This window comes from Podarcis liolepis (assembly GCF_965112155.1).
Source record: "Podarcis liolepis genome assembly, chromosome: 1".
In the NCBI taxonomy this organism is placed as follows: Eukaryota; Metazoa; Chordata; class Lepidosauria; order Squamata; family Lacertidae; genus Podarcis; species Podarcis liolepis.
The window spans coordinates 107,177,856-107,200,483 of record NC_139554.1 but is presented as its reverse complement, the minus strand read 5'-3'; the positions used below and the strand labels follow the sequence as shown (position 1 = coordinate 107,200,483).

General features: G+C 41.9%; 1 protein-coding gene across 8 annotated transcripts in view; it reads right to left on the bottom strand.

Moving 5' to 3' along the window:
- Positions 1-22,628, bottom strand: part of SLC4A10 (solute carrier family 4 member 10) — a 152,314-nt gene that overhangs the window by 70,042 nt on the left and 59,644 nt on the right. For all 8 annotated transcript variants that reach the window (XM_083493272.1, XM_083493275.1, XM_083493273.1 and 5 more), the window contains 2 exons: positions 19,309-19,390; positions 6,784-6,930 (listed from right to left, as the gene is read on the bottom strand). In XM_083493272.1, coding sequence (XP_083349398.1) covers positions 6,784-6,930; positions 19,309-19,390 — 229 coding nt within the window. The remainder of the gene's footprint in view (positions 1-6,783; positions 6,931-19,308; positions 19,391-22,628) is intronic.

Genomic DNA, 22,628 nt, shown 5'->3' with positions numbered 1-22,628 from the left:
GCAAATGGCTAGTCAAGGACATAGAAAACTCATGACAATAATGATAAATTGCTTGATGGACACATTTCCTCTGGGGGGGCATGACTTTAAATTCAACTGCAAACAGATAAACCTCATCTGCGGTCAGTGTTGTTCATGAGTAGACAGAAGTCACTGTGTTATTCCATAAATAGAATTCCACGGTACTTCACAAAACTGGACTAAGCATTGGAAATGAATGATTTAAAGAGACTGTGCATATAAAATGGAAGTCTGAGGCATTTTAATTTTTTTTATCCGTCTCCATAGTGTCTACTTCCCATTTTTTCACTGATGCTCCCACAAAATAAGCAGGCCCCCTGCATCAGTGTAAATAAACTTCCAGACAGGTAGCAGTGTTAGTCTTCAGCAAGAACTAAAAACAAAGGCAATGTTGTAGTAAGTGATGGTGGCAATTACAGTGGTACCTCAGGTGACGGACGCTTCAGGTTACAAACATTTCAGGTTACAAACTCCGCTAACCCAGAAGTAGTACCTCGGGTTAAGAACTTTACCTCAGGATGAGAACAGAAATCATGCGCTGGCGGCAGCGGGAGTCCCCATGAGCGAAAGCGCGCCTCAGGTTAAGAACGGTTTCGGGTTAAGAACAGACCTCCAGAACGAATTAAATTTGTAACCTGAGGTACCACTGTATGTTAATGTTTAACTGTATGCAGTGCTTTTTTTCCTAAAAAAAAATGTTTAGGAGTACTCTCATTTTGACTCAAAATATTCACCATTTTATAGTTCAAATTGGGACAGATAAATACAGTAAATGGACAAAAGGACAAAGATTCACAAAATGTTTAGGGGTATGCGTACCCCTGTGCCCCCCCCCCCGAAAAAGCACTGACTATATGAAAAACACCCACTGTGGCCACCCACAAAGCCGTGTGGGTGTCACAAACTTCCTAGCACTGGGATACCAACTAACTTCTGTAGCGGAGATAAAAAGAGGCCACAAATGACAGAACCTCTTGAATCATGTTTGAATCAAAAGGCCAGTCAAAATTAATGACAAAGACTCACCCCTGATGACTGCCCACGTTGAATTGTGCACATTACTCCAAAGGGAGAATGGCAGGAAAGTAAACAAGGAACTGCTTAATATCATGGTCCTTAGCCATGAAGCTTACTGGCTTTGGGCCAGTCACTTTCTCTCAGCCTAACCCACCTCACAGGGTTGTTGTGAGGACAAAATAGGGGGGGGGAGAGAAGTGTGTGCACCACCTTGGGCTTCTTGGAGAAAAGGTGGGAAATAAATATAATAATTTTTTAAATATTTTTTTTAAAAAAAATGTTTTAAATCATCTTGAGAAGGCACAAAATTCAGTAGGCAGAGAACCTCAGCAAGAGCATGCAAACCCTTATGAAGGATTTCCTAGGAAATGTGCTTTCTGAATAGAGGAAATTCCATCCTCTCAGAGACACCATGAGATAGCACATCAAACACGGGATATGAAAGAGTCCCACAGTTTATTTTACCTTTAACAGTCATGTCTGTGGTTAAAAAACTTGCAGAATATATTTGAACAAAAATTTCAATAAAATATGAATATATGATCATGTAATTAAATGACAGTAATATGATAGCATTTGATGTTGTTCTATCCCTTAATAGAAAAGTAGGGGGTGTGCTATTTAAGTTTAGGAAGTCTATTTTTCTCTCCACTCTCTCAAACATGCAGTTTAATAACTTTTCTGTGCCTGGCATTTATATGAGGAAGAGAGGCCAGCGGCCAAACAGTTTTTCAAGTTGCCTTCTAAATGCATAACAGCCAGTTCTAAAAATCTCAAAAACTGTAATCCACAGGTCTAGATAACTCATACTTTCTCTCTGCCCTCGTAGTATTTGGGGCAATGCCACGATTTCTCAACTGACATCAAAATATGCATTTACCCATAGTGTGTGGCACAATGCATATTTACTTAAATGCGTCAGTATGTGCTCAAATCCATCAGCAAATTAATGCATTAGGTAAGCATCCCAATCCAGATCTGGTTGCAATGGAAAAAAGCAACGGCTGTGTGTTTGTTTATTCTCCTAGATGGTGTCTCATCCAATTTGGCCTTGAATCCCACTTGAGTTTGCAAGGGATGATAACATATTTTAATGTGACTATGGAAACAGACTATTTGAAACAGCCTTCCCCCTCCTCCGCCCAGAAGGTACAAGGACAGGTGGATCATTCCAGAATACAGAATGCAGATGACCACAAAGGCCTCTTCACACAAAAACAGCATTGCATAAACCTGGCTGATGGTTGCTCCAGTACTGCCCCTCTAACTGCAGTCCTCCTACGAATAAAGATCTTTATTTGTGAGAGAGCTGCATAGGATTGATAGTGCACACAGAGAAGGACCTAGAACAGGGTCTTGTTATCTGGTAGTGTATTTATTTAAACTATTTACAATCACCCTTTCTGGACCCACCCACCCAAGGCAGTAGACCACCATATAGCAGTGCAATGCCATATGATATAACATGACGCAACATTCTTAATAAATGCTTTTTAAAATACAAAAACAAAACCTCAGTACATTAAAATATAAAGCAGCATAAAACCACAAATCTTCTTTGCCACCAATGCACCAATGCATTACAGTCTGAAAAGCTTGAAGTTTTAACCATCACAGACTCAGTCAGCTAAGGTTCTGGGAAAAGCAGAGATGTTTCAGGGCAATTTTGCAGTGTTTGAAAAATGATGGCTGAGAGCCTACCTTTAAAACCCAGCCAACCGCTGCATTCTGCAGGAGAAAGCATCTTGCAGATTTCACCCTATTCTGGAGGTCCATTCCATACCATACCATACCATACAATACAGGGGTCAAACCTTGAGTGTGGTGCCAGCCAAATCTTTGCAATGCCCTCCCCATTACTCATCAGACCAATGTCTCATCTCTATCAAAGACTTTCCTCCTTCAACAAGCCTTTTAATTTGGGACCTTTATCCCAACCTGTATCTGCACTGAAGATAAATAAATTGTTTTTACATATTAAATTGTTTTTTATATATGGAATTGAGATATTTTATGAGAAGTAATTCATAAATAGAATCCAAATTAAAAATAAATGCTAGCTTTCGATTGTTGCTTTTATCCGATAGCAGTTTTGCATGTGATTATCATTCTCCTTGCTTTGAGTTTTGTAAGCCACCTTGAAATAACTGATAGAAAGTGGTATATAAATGTTTTAAATAAATAAAACGTGCAGTCATCACAAGGCAGCGGGGAGATCAGCAACTACTCAAAGATCATCTATAGTTTGTTTAAAAATAGGTTGTTCCAAATAATAACATAGTATGTCTGAGAAAAGTTTGTAAGCCCCTTGTTGACAATGATTTTCCATATTTTTCTAAAGTCCATGACTGCATTTAAACAGTGCAAGTGTTTATCCTCAGAATACAAATGGCCTTTTCTAGCTCCCTGATTGGATGAGGGGCATGCCATGAGCTCATGCCGGGGGCTCATCCATGCCCATGGAACCCAAATCAGGCAAATTATGCTTAGTGCTAACTAGCTATTTACTGTCTTTAAGTGGGTTTTGCAAGCCATGCTTTGAAGACAAGGCCCTGCACAGTGCTCCCAGACTGCTTCATTCAGAAGTCATAGCAAAATATGGGTATTCCAAACAAATCAAGAGAGGAATCAATCCCAGAGAAAAAGAAGGAAGGGGTGAAGGGTGGTAGGATGATGGAGGGTACAAGTCCATGAGACATTCCTAATCCTCAAAATCATGCTATGGAGGATTGGAATAGGATGCTCGAAGTTAGCTAATCTGTGCAAACTAAGCTAATACACACCACCTTTCAGAAAAGAATCATAATATGTTGACAGGTAAATTTATCTGTCATAGATAAAAGTACTACAGTATTGCTAACATCCATGATTCATCTCTAGCCCCGATAGCTCATCGGCAACACTGATGAGTAACGCAACAATCACAACAGATGCTGACAAAGCCTTTCTGGTCTCCATGACCACAAGCTGTCTGTGCGCATGTTGCAATGCGTGTGTGCACATACCAAATTTAACCTAAAATACAACTGATGTGCTTAGAAACATGATTCAAGCCGAAATCCACCAAGGCATGCATGCTCCTCATAAGTAGCGGTAGACAAGTGCAATTAAAACATTAAAAATAATACTCAGTAGCCAAGCTCCCAAGTGACGTGGATTCGATTATGAAAGGGAAGCTTAACATTAAGTGGCATGAAAGAGGATTAAGTCAAGTTGGGAGTACTAACTAAAGAGCACAGTGTGCTTGATTGTGCCAAAATATCCACACCCCTCTGCTTCCATCAACAAGTGTACCAGAAAACCCAGTGCTTCTTTTATAGAATCTGTGAAAGTACTAACATAGCAAGTACTCCTAGGACATTGGGAGAAAGCTCTGCAAGCTGAGGTGTAAAGGAGCAGAAATCTTCAAGGATTTTGTCTTTACAAAATCAAAATGCCGAGGAACAGTCATGTGCTTTGTGATGTCACCAATCAAATCAACCAGGCCTCTGGCTGATTTGACTGACACCGTATGCCCTTTTAAAATGTGGTTTTTTTGGGGGGGGCGCTATTGGGTTGTTTTTGTTTTTATTAGATATTTTGTGGTTTTGTATTTTGATTTTATTCTGTGAACTGCCCTGAGACCCCCAGGTATAGGGCGCTATATAAATTTCATAAATAATATTAATAAATTAATAATAATTTATTATGCTTACCAGGAGGTTGAAGGGGGGAGGGGCAAAGTGACAGTGAGATTGGGGCTTCTCGAAGGAGAAAGTTGATGGGGAAATGGTGTCCTTGTGATAGGAAGTTTTAAAGCACTGTGATGCCTAATGACAATTTCTTTTTGCTGAAAACACGGTAATGGAACATGTTTACCTATTACACAGATTAGGTTTGGTTATTTGTTTTTTTTAATTGTCTTTTAAAAACACAGATAAGATACTTTAGAATAACAAAGCAAACAATGGATTATCAGCATCTGCTTCTCAGTGATCTGAAACGTGTTTCTCTTCCTACTTTAGCATCTTGGAATAAGCACAATTTGTCCAAAATAGATGCAGCTAAGTCATTTGGTTTCACATGCGTATTCATTCTGCGCGACCCAATCTTAATCCTCTTAATACCGACTGAACTTCTATTTCTGAAGACATTTCTATAATTTCATCCACCTTACATTTTTCTGCAAGAGATTTTAAGGATTTAAAGCATTTTTCTAAAGCCTCAGCCTTCATAGCACCTTCCTTCCACACTTTCAGTGCATATAATTTAAAACCCAATCTAAAGGCATTACAATGACTACTCCACAACCTAAAATTATACTGGCATTTACATTTTTAAAAGAATCTAAAATATTCTTTTCTACTGCAGCATGGTGCGATAAGGCATCCTGCCAGTGTTTTCATTATAGTCTCTCTGCTTATTATAACTTTGAAGTATTTTCGTCTTGGATGCACCTTTTTACATCAGCGCAGTAAGTAATATTATTACTCAGGCAGGAAATAACTTCCCATCAGTGAAGTCCACAAGTCTAATGCTCTTATTTTAATGCCATCTTGTGCTGGTTTTTGTTGTTGTTGTTGTTGTTGTTGTTTGAGTGTTTTAATTGCTTGCAACATTATATTGTTTTATTGATAGCTTTGGAAGGTGAAAATCCCAAATCAGAGATAGCCAACATAGCAATATGGACTACAAGGCCCAGCCTGCAGGGACAGTGACCATGGATAATGGGAATTGCAGTCCACAACTTTCGGAGAGCACCACACTTGGCTACTGTTAAGTTGTGGGTGAACATATCAGATGACACAGGAATTCTTCAAACAGCTCTTGTTTATTCATAGGCCAGAACAGAACTGAATTGAAGGGTTCAGTCAGCCTGCTTATATAGGGCTCCAGTACAATGTATCTGTAACAACTTTCTAAAACTATCCAATCACTGAACGTCACTTTTGATCCCTTATTTGCATAACTATCTACAGTATCCCCCTGCTGGCCCAGGGTGAGAACTTCAGTACATAACACCTACCTCTCCCTAAAAGCCCGGGGCAGGAATAATGAGACCATTCTAGAAGCATTCCTTCCAATGCTCAACTCAGTTACAGCTCATCAGCAGTTCTGTAATCAAAACTGGACCACCACACACAACAAGAGGAAGGTACCTCCATTCTTGGGTGAATCGCAAGGTATTCACAAACTTCTTTTTTTTAATAAAAAAAAATGAGAGGACCAGAAGAAAGAAAACCCCCACCAAAGACACCAAGTACAATGGAGTGCATGTATGCCATACATGCTAAAGTCTTCCTTCTCCCCTAGCATTTTAATATGTTTGGGGACCAGTGTTCACATTGGCTAAACAGCCATTGCTGAGGCTTCTGGTGCAGGAAGGATGACACAAACAAGGAGAAGGAGATATGGTGGGAAGAGGCAAATTAGCAGGTAATAGGGGAGCAGCTGGAAACAGAGGTGGCAAAATAGAATGGCTGAGCAAAAAAGAGAATAGAGGCAAGGGAAAAGGAGAAACTTTAAAGTTAGAGGAAAATCGTGGCTTGAGAAAGAGAAAGCCAGAGACAGGAAGGGGCAACGAAGTTCAGAGATGGAAGTGAGGAGGCACTACTTGAAATGCCCACTGTAATGTGCTCTGTGTGGAAAAAGATTTGGAAATTACAGCAGGGCAAGAATGGGACAGGACATGTCCACTGTGTGCACCATTTACACAAATTGTCTAATATTGCCTGTTAAATCATTAAAAAGCCAAACAAAGCTTACCAAATGAAGGAGACTCTCTGCCATCTTCTAAACCCGAATCCCGTTCTCTGTCTCTCTTTCTGTGTTTGTGCCCTCGGTGTCGATGGCGTCGATGGCTTTTCCTTCCTCCCAGCGGCACATGAACTCCAATAAACAAGGTTCTGTGACCTAGAGAGCAGAAAACAGGTTGGGTAAGTAGATTTGAAAAATCAACACAACACATATTTAACGCTGAATCATTGGCCTAATGCCCTATTCCTATGTGGAGGCAGCTCCTTAAAAAATAAGAAGAAAGTGGAGGGAAAGAGATGGAGGGGGAAATCTCTGGTACCCACAGAGCCTGTGTGGTTACAGCAAAGCTTTCCAAACTTTTCATGCTGGTGACAAACTTTTTAGACATGCATCATTTCACGACACAGTAATTCAGTTTTACAAGCAAACTGGAGATTAAACTAACCCCTTTCCAGCCCCGGGAGGAGTGTGCGGAGCACACCTACACACTGCAGCCAACACACTAATGTGTCGCGACACACAATTTGGAAAGCTCTGGGTTAGGGTGTCGGTCTAAGACCAGGGTTCAACTCCCTACTCAGCCATGAAGCTTGGCCAATCACTGCCTCTCAGCCTAACTCAATTCTCAGGATTGTTGTGAGGATTAAATGAGGAGGGGAACCTTGAGCTCATGGAGGGGGGAAAGGTGGGATATAAATGCAATAAATAAATAAAATGAACAATAATAAAATGTGGATACTATGCTGTATGCATAAACTGAAGGGTTGAAAATGTTTCGGCATAAATAAAATACCTAATGGACTGATGAAGCCGCTGAAATAAATGTGATAAAATGCTAACCCAACTTGCATAGCAGAGCACTATCTTTATTAGGCCCAAGCCTAATTCCGATTTGGTCATATTTTCTTACCAACTCTTTACTGGTTGTGGCATAAGATATGACTGCCTGGATGGACTAACGTCAAAATGGAGGCAGAATTCCATTCTGACACCCATGAGAAGGTCAGGGTTTGAGTGTAAAAAGGAGTATCTGGATCACATTAGAGCTTCTTGGGAACAATTGTGTGCAACTGTTACGATAACTGGCATCATTGTTTAAAAGTGTTATTAAAAGGTAGCTTCCGTGTAACGATTAGGTAGCACAAAGACTTGTCCAACTGCAGTCTCCAGTTGTATTATCTTCTGGCTACTAGAACAGCCGCAACATAACAAATAAACATTTGCAGCTTCTCTAGAGTTGGATGTGTCAATCCCGGCACCCCACCCCCTCAAAATATTCAGCTATATGAAGCTGAAACCCCATGTGACCTCTAATCTCATGCAGGCTCCAGCAAGGGCAAAACGCAGAGCAGAGAATCATTTGTCATGAAACGTCAAAGAAATTTGGGACTGACAATAATTCTCTGCAGAAGCAGATAGAAACAAGCTCCTAGCACGCCAGTAAAAAACAAACAAACCATGCCGGTCTTGTTCTGTCATCCCTGCCTTCCCACCCTATCCTGTTTTACAGTGGCGAGCAAAATGGATTTGGATTATACTGCTGTGGTTTTTACATCACTTATATACATTTTACATACTATGTACTTGGGTCCTCATTGGGTTCTGAAGCAAACTGGAGGAATCAAGATGCACACAACTTTTTTCTTCCATTTCAGCTACTTATTTTTACAGTTTGCAACGGAGAATGGACAAACCAACCGCCCCATCCTCCTTTCCGGTTCCACTACACATAAGACTCGGAATTATAGAGTTGGAAGGGACCACAAGGGTCCCTCATCTAGTCCAAGTCCCTGCAATTCAGGATTTTTTTTTGCCCAGTGTGGGGCTCAAACCCACAAACCTGAGATGAAGAGTATCATGCTCTGCAAACTCAGCCATTCCATTTGCTCATGGATCGCTTATTAAGGCCAGTTGCTAAATAGGCTGCAACGCTCACAAAATAGGTTAAGAAATGGTATGTTAAACAGTTAAAGCATCTCAAGCACAGAGAGTGCACAAGAAAAACAAACTGTCCCAAGCCAACCATACCATTAGGCAGAGTGAGGCAGCTGCCTCAGGCATCTGATTATCAGTGTCGCAAATGAACAGCCAATTGTTAAAAGTTATTTAATTTATTATTGCTGAATGTTTACTCCCAGAAAGAAGCAATTCTGTGATTTTCTCCCTCAGTCTTGGGTAGCGTGCACCTTCGCTGGCAGGTGGGGGAAGGTCACAAGCTGCTCTTCCTCCTCAGGTGACAAGAAGTATTGGGCGGACGCTGCCCAAAGTGCGTTTTTAAAATTAAGGCGCAGAAATATTAATTTACATATATTGAATTTACAAATATTGAAATAATAATAATAATAATAATAATAATAATAATAATAATAATAATAATTTTTACCCTGCCCACCCATCTGACTGGGTTTTCCTAGCCACTCTGGGTGGCTTCCAACAAAATATTGCAATACAGTAGTCCGTCAAACATTAAAATGAAAAAATGGGAGCGGTCTTCATTACATTTTCCATGTACCACCAGAAGCAGAAAAGCAATTGTTTTTTATTAAATAAGTGAAATCAATCCCTTCTACTTTGTGCAAGAAGTAGGAGAAATGATTTCAGAGCTGCTCACAGAAGCAGACTTAGGAGAGCGTGACTCGTTCACCTGCACTGGGTGCCCGGCCAAAAAGGAGGTTCCTGCAGCCAATCAGAAGCTGTGCTTTGGTTTCCGAATGTTTGGAGTCCGTTTGACTTCCAAGGTACTCTTCAAGGGCAGCCAACAATCAACCTGTGAGCTACATGGGATTCAAACCTGCATCCTGCCAGTCCTTACCCAGACCTGTAATCACTACATCACACAAACCTTTGAGAAAGTTGACCACCTTTTGCTTTGATTCTGCCCTCCAGGTAAAGAGGAGAAAAGAAGCCTCATCAGGAAAAACATGGATTGAAACTAATTAACGTTCGGTGCAAGCGTGGGTTTTTACAAGATCACACTGGGTTACTCTATATGCTTGGCAGAATTCTAAATAAAAAATAAAGGATCAGAAAACTCCTAAAGGGTGTTTGCAGATATAGGGCAAAGCAAACCCTTCTTATAGAAGAGGGAAGAAAGGAAGGGGTGGAGGAAAGCAGAACATCTGTGAAGAACGGATTCAAACTCTGGGTTCCTGAATGATAAATTACAGCACAGAAACCAATAATTTAGGATAAAACAGGGAAATTAGAGGATTCTAATGGGCCATCGACTACTCAAGAGAAGACAGAACAGGAGCAAAGGAATAAACAGGAAGAATGAGGGCTAATGCGCACTGAGGTGATAAATCTTGTCTGGGGATGTACCATTTCAGATTGCAAGTGTGGGGGTGAATCTTTCATTGATTGTGTTTGCTGTAATTGGTTTTAGTATTTTTGTTGTGTTTGTAAATAGCTTTGCGCAATTTCAGTCACCAAAGCAACTAATAAATATAAATAATAATAAAAATAATCAATGCTCCTAATAACAACTGATATATTAGTTAGTTAATTAATTAATCACTTGCAGAGAGGAGCAGCAACTACTGTTTTCTATTATTACAACCCTGAAGCTGTGGGATGAGTTTCCTGAGAAGGAAATTTCGCTATCATATAAAGCGTGACTATTTAATTATATAGCATATGATAATGAAATAATGGATGCTATTTATTTAATCCATATACTAATACTGATCAGTCTTCCTGTGGCTGTGCTTATGTAGCCTTATCAGACTTTGCAAGCCAACGCAAGCATACAATTGCATGCGGAAGCCTCAGGCTTCACTGACTTGCATGCAGATTGGCTACAAATTTAAATGTTCAAAACTCTTTTTTAAAAAAACACAACTCCACAAGAAATAAGGCCGAGGTTAGAGCAGGAACCCCAGTCTACCTTATATTTTCAATCCCCCTCCATCACAGACTGTAGCATACACATACACACCAGGGCTATATTGCTGCAACATTTTGTTGCAGGGAGTCACTTTTCTTTTATATCAAGAGTTGGTAATGTTTTGCGGTGGTGGTGGCAAGCTTTCCGACACCATGAAAAAAGCTCTTCAAACTGACCCAAAGCGAACTAAAGCAGTGTGGCAAGAAAGTGGTGTTTCTCTCATATCTCTGCCAAGTGGCCTAACATGGGTTGCCAGCACCCAGGGCCATGTGGAGGGGTGGATGGGAGGAAAGGAAATGGATGGAGTACGCATGCACATTCAACTGCCTAAGCCCTAAGGAGTCCTTATCACCCAGGAGATCTCAGTCACAGAGTTAGAAAAGAGAAAGATTTTTAAACTGTTTGTTTATTTGTTTGTTTAAGCCTTTTAGGGCCACATTTCCTTCAACAGGATCATTCTCATGCAGTGGCGTAGCGCGGGGGGTGCAGGGGGGCTGGCCGCACCGGGTGCAACATCTGGGGGGGCGCTCGCACTCGCAGCTCTCTGCCCCTACTAAAATCCACGGGTTAGGGGGCATAAATTACTTGCCTTGCCCCGGGTGCTGACAACCCACGCTACGCCACTGCTCTCACGAGAACCATAAATGGGTGAATAATTTTTTAAGTTGTTGATTATGAACGTACAGCTAGACAGGCTAGTCACAAAGTATATTAGCTGAAAAATTAGGGTGATAACATCTGCATTGGGGCTAAGGTAGCTCTTCTCATTTTCATATATTTGTGGGTCAGTCTGTCAGAAGTGGAAGCCTCTGCTCAGATGCAGGCCCCCACTGAAATAGCAAAGTTGAAAAAGGTCAGATTTGCGCAAGGAACTTCCCCAGCTTCTGCGTATATTATCATTCAAACCCCCTCTATCCCTCAGGCTTTATTTGCCATTCATTCACACTTTTCCTTATGGCAGCAAAAAATATATTATTTAGTGTTGCAAGTCTCACACAGGTATGGCCTTCCATTGATGCTGTAACATCAATTAATGGAGGACTGGCCATTAATGAATGAGATTGGGAATGCATATCTGCTATTTCTCCTCCTTTATCAAAAGGCAATGAAGAAGATGACACTATCAGTTGCAATTCATATGTGAATAATAAGGCGAACACAATTTTCCCATCCCACAAGCAATTAGCTGGAAATTGTATTCAGGTCTCATTCCAGAGATGTCAGAATACAGCAGAAGGCCACGCTTCTGCTCCCACGCTCATGCACTCCACTCTCCTCTGCTAAACAGACGATGAGCACTGTCAGCTTGGAATGAATAGCAATGGAGTCAAGGGCATTTGCAAATACGCCAGACTGAGACCAAACCAGTCGCTAATGGACCTTGTCTTTTTGAACAGCATTCTCCCCTAATTCCTTTGTTTCCTTTCCCCATGAAATCTCAGCATTTGGGAGACTGCAGGTAACGAAAAGGGTGTTAAAACTGAACTGAACTGATCCGTGCCTCACCAGTACTAGATACAGTTTTATGTTTTTCCCCAAGTTGTAAGAAGTCTGGGGAGTTTTAGCTTTCTTTTGAATGAGGAGCAGAGGGTACACTTAATGATGCTCCTGTGATATCCTTTTACAGTGGTACCTCGGGTTACATACGCTTCAGGTTACAGACTCCGCTAACCCAGAAATAGTACCTCGGGTTAAGAACTTTGCTTCAGGATGAGAACAGAAATCGTGCTCCAGCAGCACGGCGGCAGCAGGAGGCCCCATTAGCTAAAGTGCTGCTTCAGGTTAAGAACAGTTTCAGGTTAAGAACGGACCTCCGGAACGAATTAAGTACTTAACCTGAGGTACCACTGTATTTACAGACAGAGGCATAGAATGGGGGGGGCATCCCCCCCACAAAGACCCCCTCACTCCCTGCCAGCAGCAGGGACTGGAGAGCACAGCGGGTGAAGACCACCCTCTGCATGTCCTGCCCCCGCCTGGCACACCCAGCCACAGCTCTCCCTTCCCAGGGTCAATCCTGACTCAGGGGCAGAGAGCGGCTGCAATGCCTGGTGCACCTAGCCACAACTCCGCAAAGCGGCTGCGGCATGTCCGGCTGAGACTCCTCCTTCCCTGGATCAAGGCTGACCTGGGGGGTGGAGAGCGGCTGCGACGCCCCGGCAGCAACTCCTCCATCCCAGAGTTAAGCCCGACCCAGTGGCAGGCTGCAGCTGTGGTGCCTGGCATGCCCAGCCAAAGCTCCTCCTGACCCAAGAAAGGAGAGTGGCTGTGGCGCACAGCTACAACTTCCCCTTCAGAAGGAGAGCGGCTGTGGCAGGCCCGCCCAAGCTTCCCATTTCCCTTGGTCAATCCTGATCCAAGGGGCAGAGAGAAGCTGTGGCTCCTGCTTCCTTGCAGCCAGCCAGCAGCTCCGGTGGAGAGAAGAGAGTGGGCAGCAACGTTGCTGTCCACTCTCCTGGATTGGGGTGTTCAAATACAGCCCTGCGTCGGTGCCGCAGCAGGTTTCCTCCATGCCCTTTGGGAGCGCAACCCAGGCACTATTTACTAGATCCGCTCCGCCACTGTTTACAGATACATGGGCCAGGCATGGAAAACCAGTCCAGCACCCAGAGACATGAGAGTACTATTGTCTAAAGCAGAATCAGTTCTGCCTTCTGCCTGCCCCATGGAAAGAAAACAGCACCCTCCTAAAACCTGTCCTTGTACACTTTTCCAAGCCAGTTGCAAAACTCCCTTGCTATTTTGGAGCTCTCTAAATGGTTTTCTCTCCTTCACATGCTGAACACGTGGGGTGAATTTTAGCTCTTTCAAGACCATCTTTCATCCAGTTAGACAATATCAACTGATTATCATCACCAAATTCTAATAAGCAGTGCCTCTTTCCTTGCAATATCATGTATGTTATAATATCTTCCTAGATCTTGGTCATTTCATTTGACATTTAATTATTGACTTTATCAATGAGATTGTATCCAAGTGGCCAGATCCCTTTATTGTGGTCTGTTTGCAGAGAATAAACTGAGAATTATTATGAAGAATATGTCCAATAGGGCACAAATAGGTGTATAGTTGCTATTGGCCAATTCCCATCAGCCCTAGCCAGCATGGACGATGGTCAGGGATGATGGGGGTTGGAGTCTAGCAACATCTGGAGTGCCATAGGCTCCCCATTCCTGCAAAAGAAAAACCACCAATGCAACTTAATTTTGGGTTGAACTGTAATTGGGAAAACATATTTCTTCCTCTATTAAAGAGACACATTGCTGCAAAGTCAGAGAGTTCTCCTTCGGGTCCACAGTTACCTGCTAGCATTAGTTCTGAAGGCAAAGTCAAAAACAAAAAAAGCCCATGCCCCATTCCCCACCCACCCCAGATTTAAGCACCTATGCAAACAATTGCTGAACATTTTGCTTGTTGATCTGAGCAACCATCTGTTCTGCCTGGATGATAGATCTGGATATTGCTACCAGATCTATCTGCCAAAACGGTGACTACACAAGAAGACCAAATAAAAGCACAAAGGCCTCAATCTGCAATGAAAGATCTCGCCCAGTTTGGTGCACTGTTAATTTTCCAGCGTAATGTCAATAAGTAGTCATGCTTTCTTCAATTAAATTTAACATTCAATAAACCCATTTCTTTAACAGCCAGTTGTCCGTCATGCATCCTATTCCATACACAGGGTAGGAAAGTATAAATTTGAATTTCTTTTTCAAATGTTGACGGCTTCAGGTTTGAGGACACCTTGAAACAGGGGTAGCTAAAGTTGTGGCTTTGCGGGTGCTGCTGGACTGGAGTCAAGCCCAATCAGCAAATGCACAATGGTCAAAGGGATAAAAAGAGTCCAGCAATAACTGGAGGAACAGAGCCGTCCCACCCCTGCCTCGCGTTGAGGTTTCGTAAGTCTACAAATCCCACTCAATATAATTTGACAAGGAACTATTCAACTCACAAGATTAATCAAGACATCTCAGACAATGAAGAAAGCTCTAAACACATACAGTAGGTGCAGTAAAGGCTTCGTGATTTTACAACTATTGAAGAAAGTCACGAGATCGTTCAGATTTGCAGATAATACTTTCACATTAATCATTATGCTTTGCATTGTAAATACTGCACAGGAGGGGCAAATCTGATACACAGGCTTTGTGGTTCTCCTGGGCTAGAGCCAGAAGGGCCTAGGAAGCTAACAACTATGACATGTGCTAGTCTTTGGTCTTTTCAGACCTGAGATCCATTTTTTTCTGCCAACGTGCATCACTGGGCTCACTTACAATTTTTTTACCACAGGTTTCTCTCTTTTTCTCCTTCCTATCTTACTGCCCTCTCTCTCTCTCTCTCTCTCTCTCTCTCTCTCTCTCCCCCCCCCCTTGTCTCTTTGCTTTTAAAAAAGTATATGAATCTAAAAGGAGGTCACTGCTGGTGCAAGCCACTATCTTCCTGCAACTGAAAACCAGGATCACGCAACAAGAATGGGGAACCTTCAGGCGTTGTGGGACTCCATCAGCCCCAGCCAAATATCAGAAATGATGGAAGCTGTAGTCTAATAGCATCTGAAGGGCCACTGGTTTCCTAGCCCTGGCATAGACTGACGGTGGCATTATGGCCTGCTTCTCCCATTGCCTCCGCTCTAACACAACAGGAAGGAAAGGCAAAATCTCACCTCACTGGAGGTCCCAGTGCAACAGAAAGGCGCTATTAACTACTTGAATTTTGAACATCTAGCACACTAACCCGCAAATTTTGCCACCCCAGAAATAATACCTTTAGGAATAAGAAGGTTTAGCTGAACTGGCAAGACTGAAATAAATATAAAATGCAGTTTTTTACAGGATAGTTTGTGTGTGTGTGTTATACAATTGCTTAACAGAAACAGTTCACCGTGGGGGGAAATGTGTTTTCTTCACATGCACACAGACTTTGTGAGCCATATCTGTATTTCAGAAAAGCTGAAGGGCCTGCTGTTACAAAAATTGGGGGAAATTAACACCAGCTGAAAACTTCAAATTCAATGTAAAACAAAAGCTCATGAAAACCAAAGGGTGATATCCAACGATGGTCATACTCAAGAGCTGTGGAATCATAGAATTGTAGAGTTTGAAGGGACTCTGAGGATCATCTAGTCCAACCCCCTGCAATTCAGGAGTAGGCAGCTGTCTCGTACAGGGATCGAACCTGCAACCTTGGCATTATCAGCACAATGCTCGATCCAACTGAGTCACTGGAGGCTGGTTTGTTAGGGCAAGTGGGGCAATGCCCCACCAACTTCAATCTGCCCATACCAAGTCACCTGCCTGCCTTTTCACTTACAACCAGTCCAGGGCATTGTGACACTCCTTTTCAGCTTCCTTTCCCTCCGTCTCAGCATTGCACCTTCTACAACTCAGCAGAGAGGGTGGTGGGAACAACACCAGAATAAGTTAGCTCCACATGTCTTTGGTTCTGGCTCCGCTTACTGTTTGAGCTTCCTGCTTTCTGCCCCATGAGTCTTGAAAGGTGCCAGTTACCACTGCTCAGAGTAGACCCATTCAAATCAATGAACTACAAAGTCCACTGATTTCAATGGCTCTTCCCTGAGCATGAGTAGCAGTGGACGTCATGCAAAGTGAGCTTATTCCTGCCCTGGCCTACCTGGAAAAAAACAAATTCATTAACGAGGCTTTCAAGTGTGTGGCCCAAAGCCAGAATTTATTTATCTTCTTCTTTTAAACTCATGATTCTTTGGAAGAAGCCCCACAAGTTTCAGAAAGCCTTGTGTGCCACGGACAGCAATATCTCATTCTTCAGGAGAAAAATTGTCCATGGAGCTCTGAGTGCACAAAGTTGCCACAAGGGAATACTGGTGCAAAGAAGAGACAAATAATTTATGTTTTTCAGTTGGAACCTGGCAGATCATTGGTCTCCTCTGGCTTAAAATAACAACAGCCACAAGTCAAATTCTAGATGTAACTATTGGAGAGAAAAAATTGGATTCTCTGTTGCACTAAAATCAGCACACTCTGGTAGAATGTTGTGCAGCCCCTGCTTTTTTCAACTAAGAATCTATACACTTGCATCTACTTTTATTCAATCTTTTTTTAAAAAAAGTCTGCAGGTTTAAGAACATAAAGCTCTCTAATTGTTGTCTCAAAGTGGAAAGTTGAAGTTAAGGCTGAAGCCTTAACAGGTATGCCTCATGATCAGTTGTCCAATGTCTTACAACTTACCCTCTTTGAACCCATACTTTTCCTTGGTCTTTCAGGCCCAAATCTAGATGAGGAAGATGCTCACTGAATTTCCCTGGGTTTTGAAAAGGAAATCTATTTAAATATTAGGTTCTATTAAACATGTGTGTATGTGGTTATGTGTCTGGGTGTTGCAGTCTAAGTCAGAGTGGGGTTGCAGTGTGAGGACCAAAATGTAGGGTTCAGCGTAGGGTAGGTGGGTTCAGTGTGTGCTCAGGGTACATGGTGAAGTGGGATGTGTGAAAGCAGCTTGTGGGGTTCAGTGTGGGGCAGCTTCAGTCTCCAGCAGGATATGTGGAGGCATTTCAGTGAGGCAGAATGTTCAGGAGCTGGCAGTGGGAAATGTAGGTGTGGTTCTGAGGTGTTGTCTACCCTGACAATGTTTCAGGTTTCCAAGTGTGCCCAAAGGCCCAAAAAGGTTAGTGGGCCCTCATCCTGCCACTAGTCAAAACCTCACCACGCCAGAAAAGGATTGCCTTCCTCAGGAAGCCTGAATAAAGTACTTGGTACTTTAAAAACTGGAGCAAAAAGAATCTAATGTCCATTTTCAGCACTTACTGTGCTGTACTGTAATCGACACACGATATTATCTTGTGATGCTATCTGACAAGATATTATCTGGTGATAAATCCCTCCAAATCAAGCTTCACTCATATCCAACACACTTTTGTCAGCCTCCAATTTCCAAAAAAAGGAAGAAGCTCAAAAGGCAAGAGGAGGCAGAATAAGGATTCTGCTATTCCATTGTGCCTTCCCTGCTCAATTTACTACATCAAATCACCCACACTCAGCATTGTCACAAGAAGAGGATAAAGGCCACCAACAAGGAATGGCAGTGATTGCTTCCCATGAACGGTACAGCTTTAGTCAGATCAAGCCTAAGACTTCTCACAGGTTGGAAAGCAGTGAGAACCCCACCCTCTGCAGCGTCCTCCAGTTGGGAAGCGGTGAACAAAGCCCTGGAGGAAGCAGACTCACTTCACATAATGCACCTGAAGAGTAAGGAGACTGCCCTTCTTCCCTCCCCCCCCCCCGCCCCCGCCGCCTTCCAAGAAGCCCTGTGTGACATCAAGTTATCATGATCACAGCTAGGGATGGATGAAAAATTCAACTAAGTACTTGTTGGAGGCTAATCTATCAAATTCACACTATCCGAAGCAATATGCAAACCAAAACACAGTCATCCTTCAAAATCTACACTTATCTGAATTTTGCAGTGCAGTTCTCCAACCAAATGCATATATTAGGGGAAAGTGCACCTCAAGATGAAGGCGTTTGTGAAAATCATTATATTGGGGGAAAGTTCTTGCAAAAATGTGTGCATTAGTCCAACCTGCATATATAAAAATGTGTTAGGAGAAATTCGCACTTAATAAACAACGCTGATGATTTTTTGTGAGGATTCCTTTAAAAAAAGAAAAGCATGAATTGCCACAAAATGTGGAGGACTGAATATCAGATTGGAAAAATGAGAAACCAAGAGAACCAAAACTGACAGATCCTTCCATCCTTAATCATATCCCTTCTACTACCATCCAACTTGCCCACAGAGGGCAAAGGTGGGGGCATCACAGATCTTGTTACTTCCTACAAGGCTTCCAGAATGTAATAAAGGACAGCAATCAGTCTTCATTCATAGGTTTATTTGGAGACCCAGCTAATGGGGTTTCAGTTTCCACTTGAAACAGGAATAAATGCCTTCAAACAAACAAGGAAACAAACAAACGAATGGAACCCTGCTTGGTATTAACCCTGGTTAACACAAGTGTGGACTATACCATAGTTGAGACTGATCAGATAAAGGGAGGAGTTCTCACCAGGGAGGGGAGAAGGAGGAGGAAGAGTGAAAATGCTACAGATGAAGAATATGGTGAAGTAAGGTTGCCATATTCCAAGAAGCAAAAATCCAGACACAAAAAGTTGTTGAACCCGGACAGTTTGACGATTTCCCAAAATTCTCCCCAGATGCTAATTCCATCATTGGAATCACGTCCAGGAAAATCTAGACATATGGCAACCCTAGGTGAAGAGATCAGCAGAATATTCGCTGGGTCTACATTATGACATTTCCTAAACAATTTATTATTCTTTTCCTTTAAACGAAATAGAATGTTGCAAACTCATAGCCACAAAGTTCAGGCATCCATTGTTCCAGGTAATATAGACTGGAGTTCTTATTCTGTATACTTTTTACCACTCAATAAAAGGGTACACATTTAAGCACCCATCCAGTGAGAACTATCAGTGCATAATTCATTAAGGATATACATACATGCAAGAACAGAGCTTGAGGTTTTGATAACGGGAAAATTATTTTCACCAACAGACCCACCACACATGTGACCTCATAGACATTTTGAACATGAATTGGGTTGATGCTTTTGAAAGACATGAGCCTGTGAATCAGAAAGCACAAGTTCTCACCTTCTAAGTCTTCCTTTTCGAAATGTGTTTTGAGAAGGGAGCGTGTTCCACCCGTGTCCACCACTGCCTCCTCATCATTCCTCTGCAAAATAAAATAAAATAATACATCAGCTTTTCACTGTGCTGTCAGACTTGAGCAATACAAGGTGACAAGCATTTTAACAAGATACCTTTTTTGCATCAGCAAAAGAAATGCAAATAATATTTAAATTTGGCATTTGCAGATACAAAATCTAGCTCCATTTCAGCAAATCTGAAATAGATGATAGATCCATTGATAGAAATAATAAACTGAGGTGTGTGTCACCTTCAGAAGAGCATTCTATTGATTGGGGGCCAGCCCTGGAAAGGACTGCTCCCATGGGATCATCCTCTGCACTTCCTTCAGGACAGAGAATAGTCTCTGGTGAAGGCTGTAAGGTCCAAGCTGGTTTAAATGGGGAGAGGCGGTCCTCAAAGTATAACTGTCCTTGGGATGGAGCCCCGCTTGGATTGGAGAAGGAAAGTTGGATAGATCCCCTTATGCAGGGATGTTCTGGCCTTTGGGATCTGGATTTGGGTCAGGGAGAGATTGGAGTTGTGGGGGCCTTTAGCTTTGGAGGGACTCTGAAACACGCTCTGAAATATCTTTTGGACTTTAGTTCTGACTATGGAGAATGGGCTGACCTGTCGAGAAGGAATAAAGACATGGTTAGGTTGGAGTTTCCCCAAGATCTACTCCTCAGCGCCAAAGGAAGGAAATTAAGAACAAGATCAGCAGAAGATAAAGTAAAGTGCATGTATAAATATGAAGAAGATTTGCAGAAGGGACATGGAAAAGAGTTAAGAGCCTCGGACAGAAGGCCACCAGGTTGATGGACCATATGGAATTGATAGAAAGGACTGACAGAACCCGAGACCAGGGAGAAGAGACGGTGGAAGAAGATTGGGGGGGGGGAGTTTTTTTAAAAAAATTATTTAGAGAAATGTTGCAAAATTAATGAGTGTTAGAAAAATGTTGGAATGAAATTATATGGCTTTAGGAGAAATGTTATAAGGAGTTAAGTATAAATAAGTTTTAGGATTTTAATGGTAAGATAAGGTTAAAATAAATTAAGATAATTAAATGACAGAAAACAGTGAAAGATGGAAAGGATTTGCTGAAATAATTAATAACTAGAACACAAAAAGGTCGATGAAACAAGTTAATGAAAGATAAAGATATGGAAATATTAGATGAGTTTTTAATTGTTTTTGCCTTTGTTTTTGTTTTGATGTATTGTGTCTTTTGCTTTTTTATATATCTGTACTGTAATGTATCGATTTGTATTGTTTACTTTTTCTTTTTCTTTTTTACTTCTTTCTTTAATTCTTAAACTTTTAATAAATATTATTTAAAAAAACAAAAACAAAGTATAACTGTCCTGAGCCATATAGGGCTCTAAAGATCAAAACCAGCGCTTTGAATTCAGCTAGGAAGCCAGTCAGTAACCAATGCAGTTAGGCCAGAATTAGTATAATACATTCAGACATTCTGTTCCCCAATATCCCCCAACCTGGTTGCTGAATTCTGCACTAGCGGAGGTTTCTGAACTATCTTCAAAGGCAGCCCCACGTATAATACATTGCAGTAATCTAACCTAGGCATTACCAGAGCATAAATAACGGCACATGTCTGGCACCAAGAATGGAGTGAGATCACTAGGTGTCCCAGTGGTAGTGCATGGGGGCACACACTATGCACACAGGCCTCCATCCCAAATAATGACTGGAGCATTTCGCTGTACTTAGCCTTATGCAGGATGACTGAACAAATCCAGTACCAGGAGGGAGAAAAGATGGGTTCCATTGAGACCTATGGGGAAATATTCCCATGCTGACAGAGGCACCTATAGAAGGAGATGCAATGAACATTTTATATCGAAAAATGTGCATGTGCAAAAGGCTTTTGTGAGTGTCAACCATATTTATTGCCTTTAAGAAATGTATGCTTACAAAACAGCTTTTGACTTGCGAGAAGAATATAGCCATGGAGGTAATTACTCTAGGATACTGCACACACTTTTGTCAGATACCCAAAACATTTGGGGGGGGGGTTAGGATGGATACTTACTGAAACGCTCTAAAGCAGCGATTCTCAACCTGTGGGTCCCCAGATGTTGTTGGACTACAACTCCCATCATCCCTGAGCTCTGGCCTTGCTAGCTAGGGGTGATGGGAGTTGTAGTTCAACAACATCTGGGGACCCACAGGTTGAGAAAGGCTGCTGTAAAGAATTAGGGAGCATGTAGGATAAATTACTGTTCCACATTTTCTATAGTGAGATGCCAGACTTTCCCTTCAGCGTACTGTATTTTTAAATACCAACATGTAAAAGCCCACACCTCTGTTTCATTGCAGATTTGACACTTTCAGGATTGTCAGAATGCAGCATCAAGTATCATCAAGTACTAGCCACGCGTAGTATGCTCTATACTCCTGCTAATGTTCACCTTGACATTTGCAAGAATGGTTGTACTGAAGCGAAAGAAAGACAAGCCTACTCTCTGAACATAAGGGCTAAGAATACAGACAGAAACACATTATTTCAAAGATTGTTAGAAGTGTTCTCCGCTGCTGAGACAAAGAGAACTCTGATTATTGCCTTGCTCAGCTCCTCTCATTGAAGGGTCCTTACGATTACACAGTCATCCAAAATTGGTTTACTGCTCCCAACGTTTATCTACACATTTGATGCCACTGTCACCCTTCTTCCCTGAATCGTCTGCTTGAAGGTCTTGCTGTATTCAAAACAGGGCAACTGAGGAAAGCGCTCTGAGTTTCATCTGCATAAAATAAACCCTTCCCTCTTCGATGAGCAGTCGAGGATTTGTTTATTTTTAGGGGGAAAGGGCAATTAAGTCCAGATTCTCCAAAGTATTATTTTAAAACCACCTCTATTATTATTATTATTATTATTATTATTATTATTATTATTATTATTATCTGACTGCATTAAGGTTAATGGATAGATGTTCCCCTTTTGGCCAGCCCTGTACCACACAGTACAGGATGTGCAACAAAGTAGAAAGCAATTAGTTTTCATTCCAGATTTATATCTTCCCCAGGGCAGCGTGTCATATGCATGAGGACAGCTCTGCCCTCCCTCCCTCTTGATAGACAAAAACTAAGAGAACACTCAAATGCACGCCTGCGATGCTGCTAAGATTTGCACCAATCAGCTTTAGCTTGGGCAGACAGATGTGCCAGTCAGTTCCAGACACACAAATATTTAATGCAGCAAGCGTGCAACTTTTGAAAAGGGACACCATTCTTGGCATTAAATCAAAAGCAACAAACAA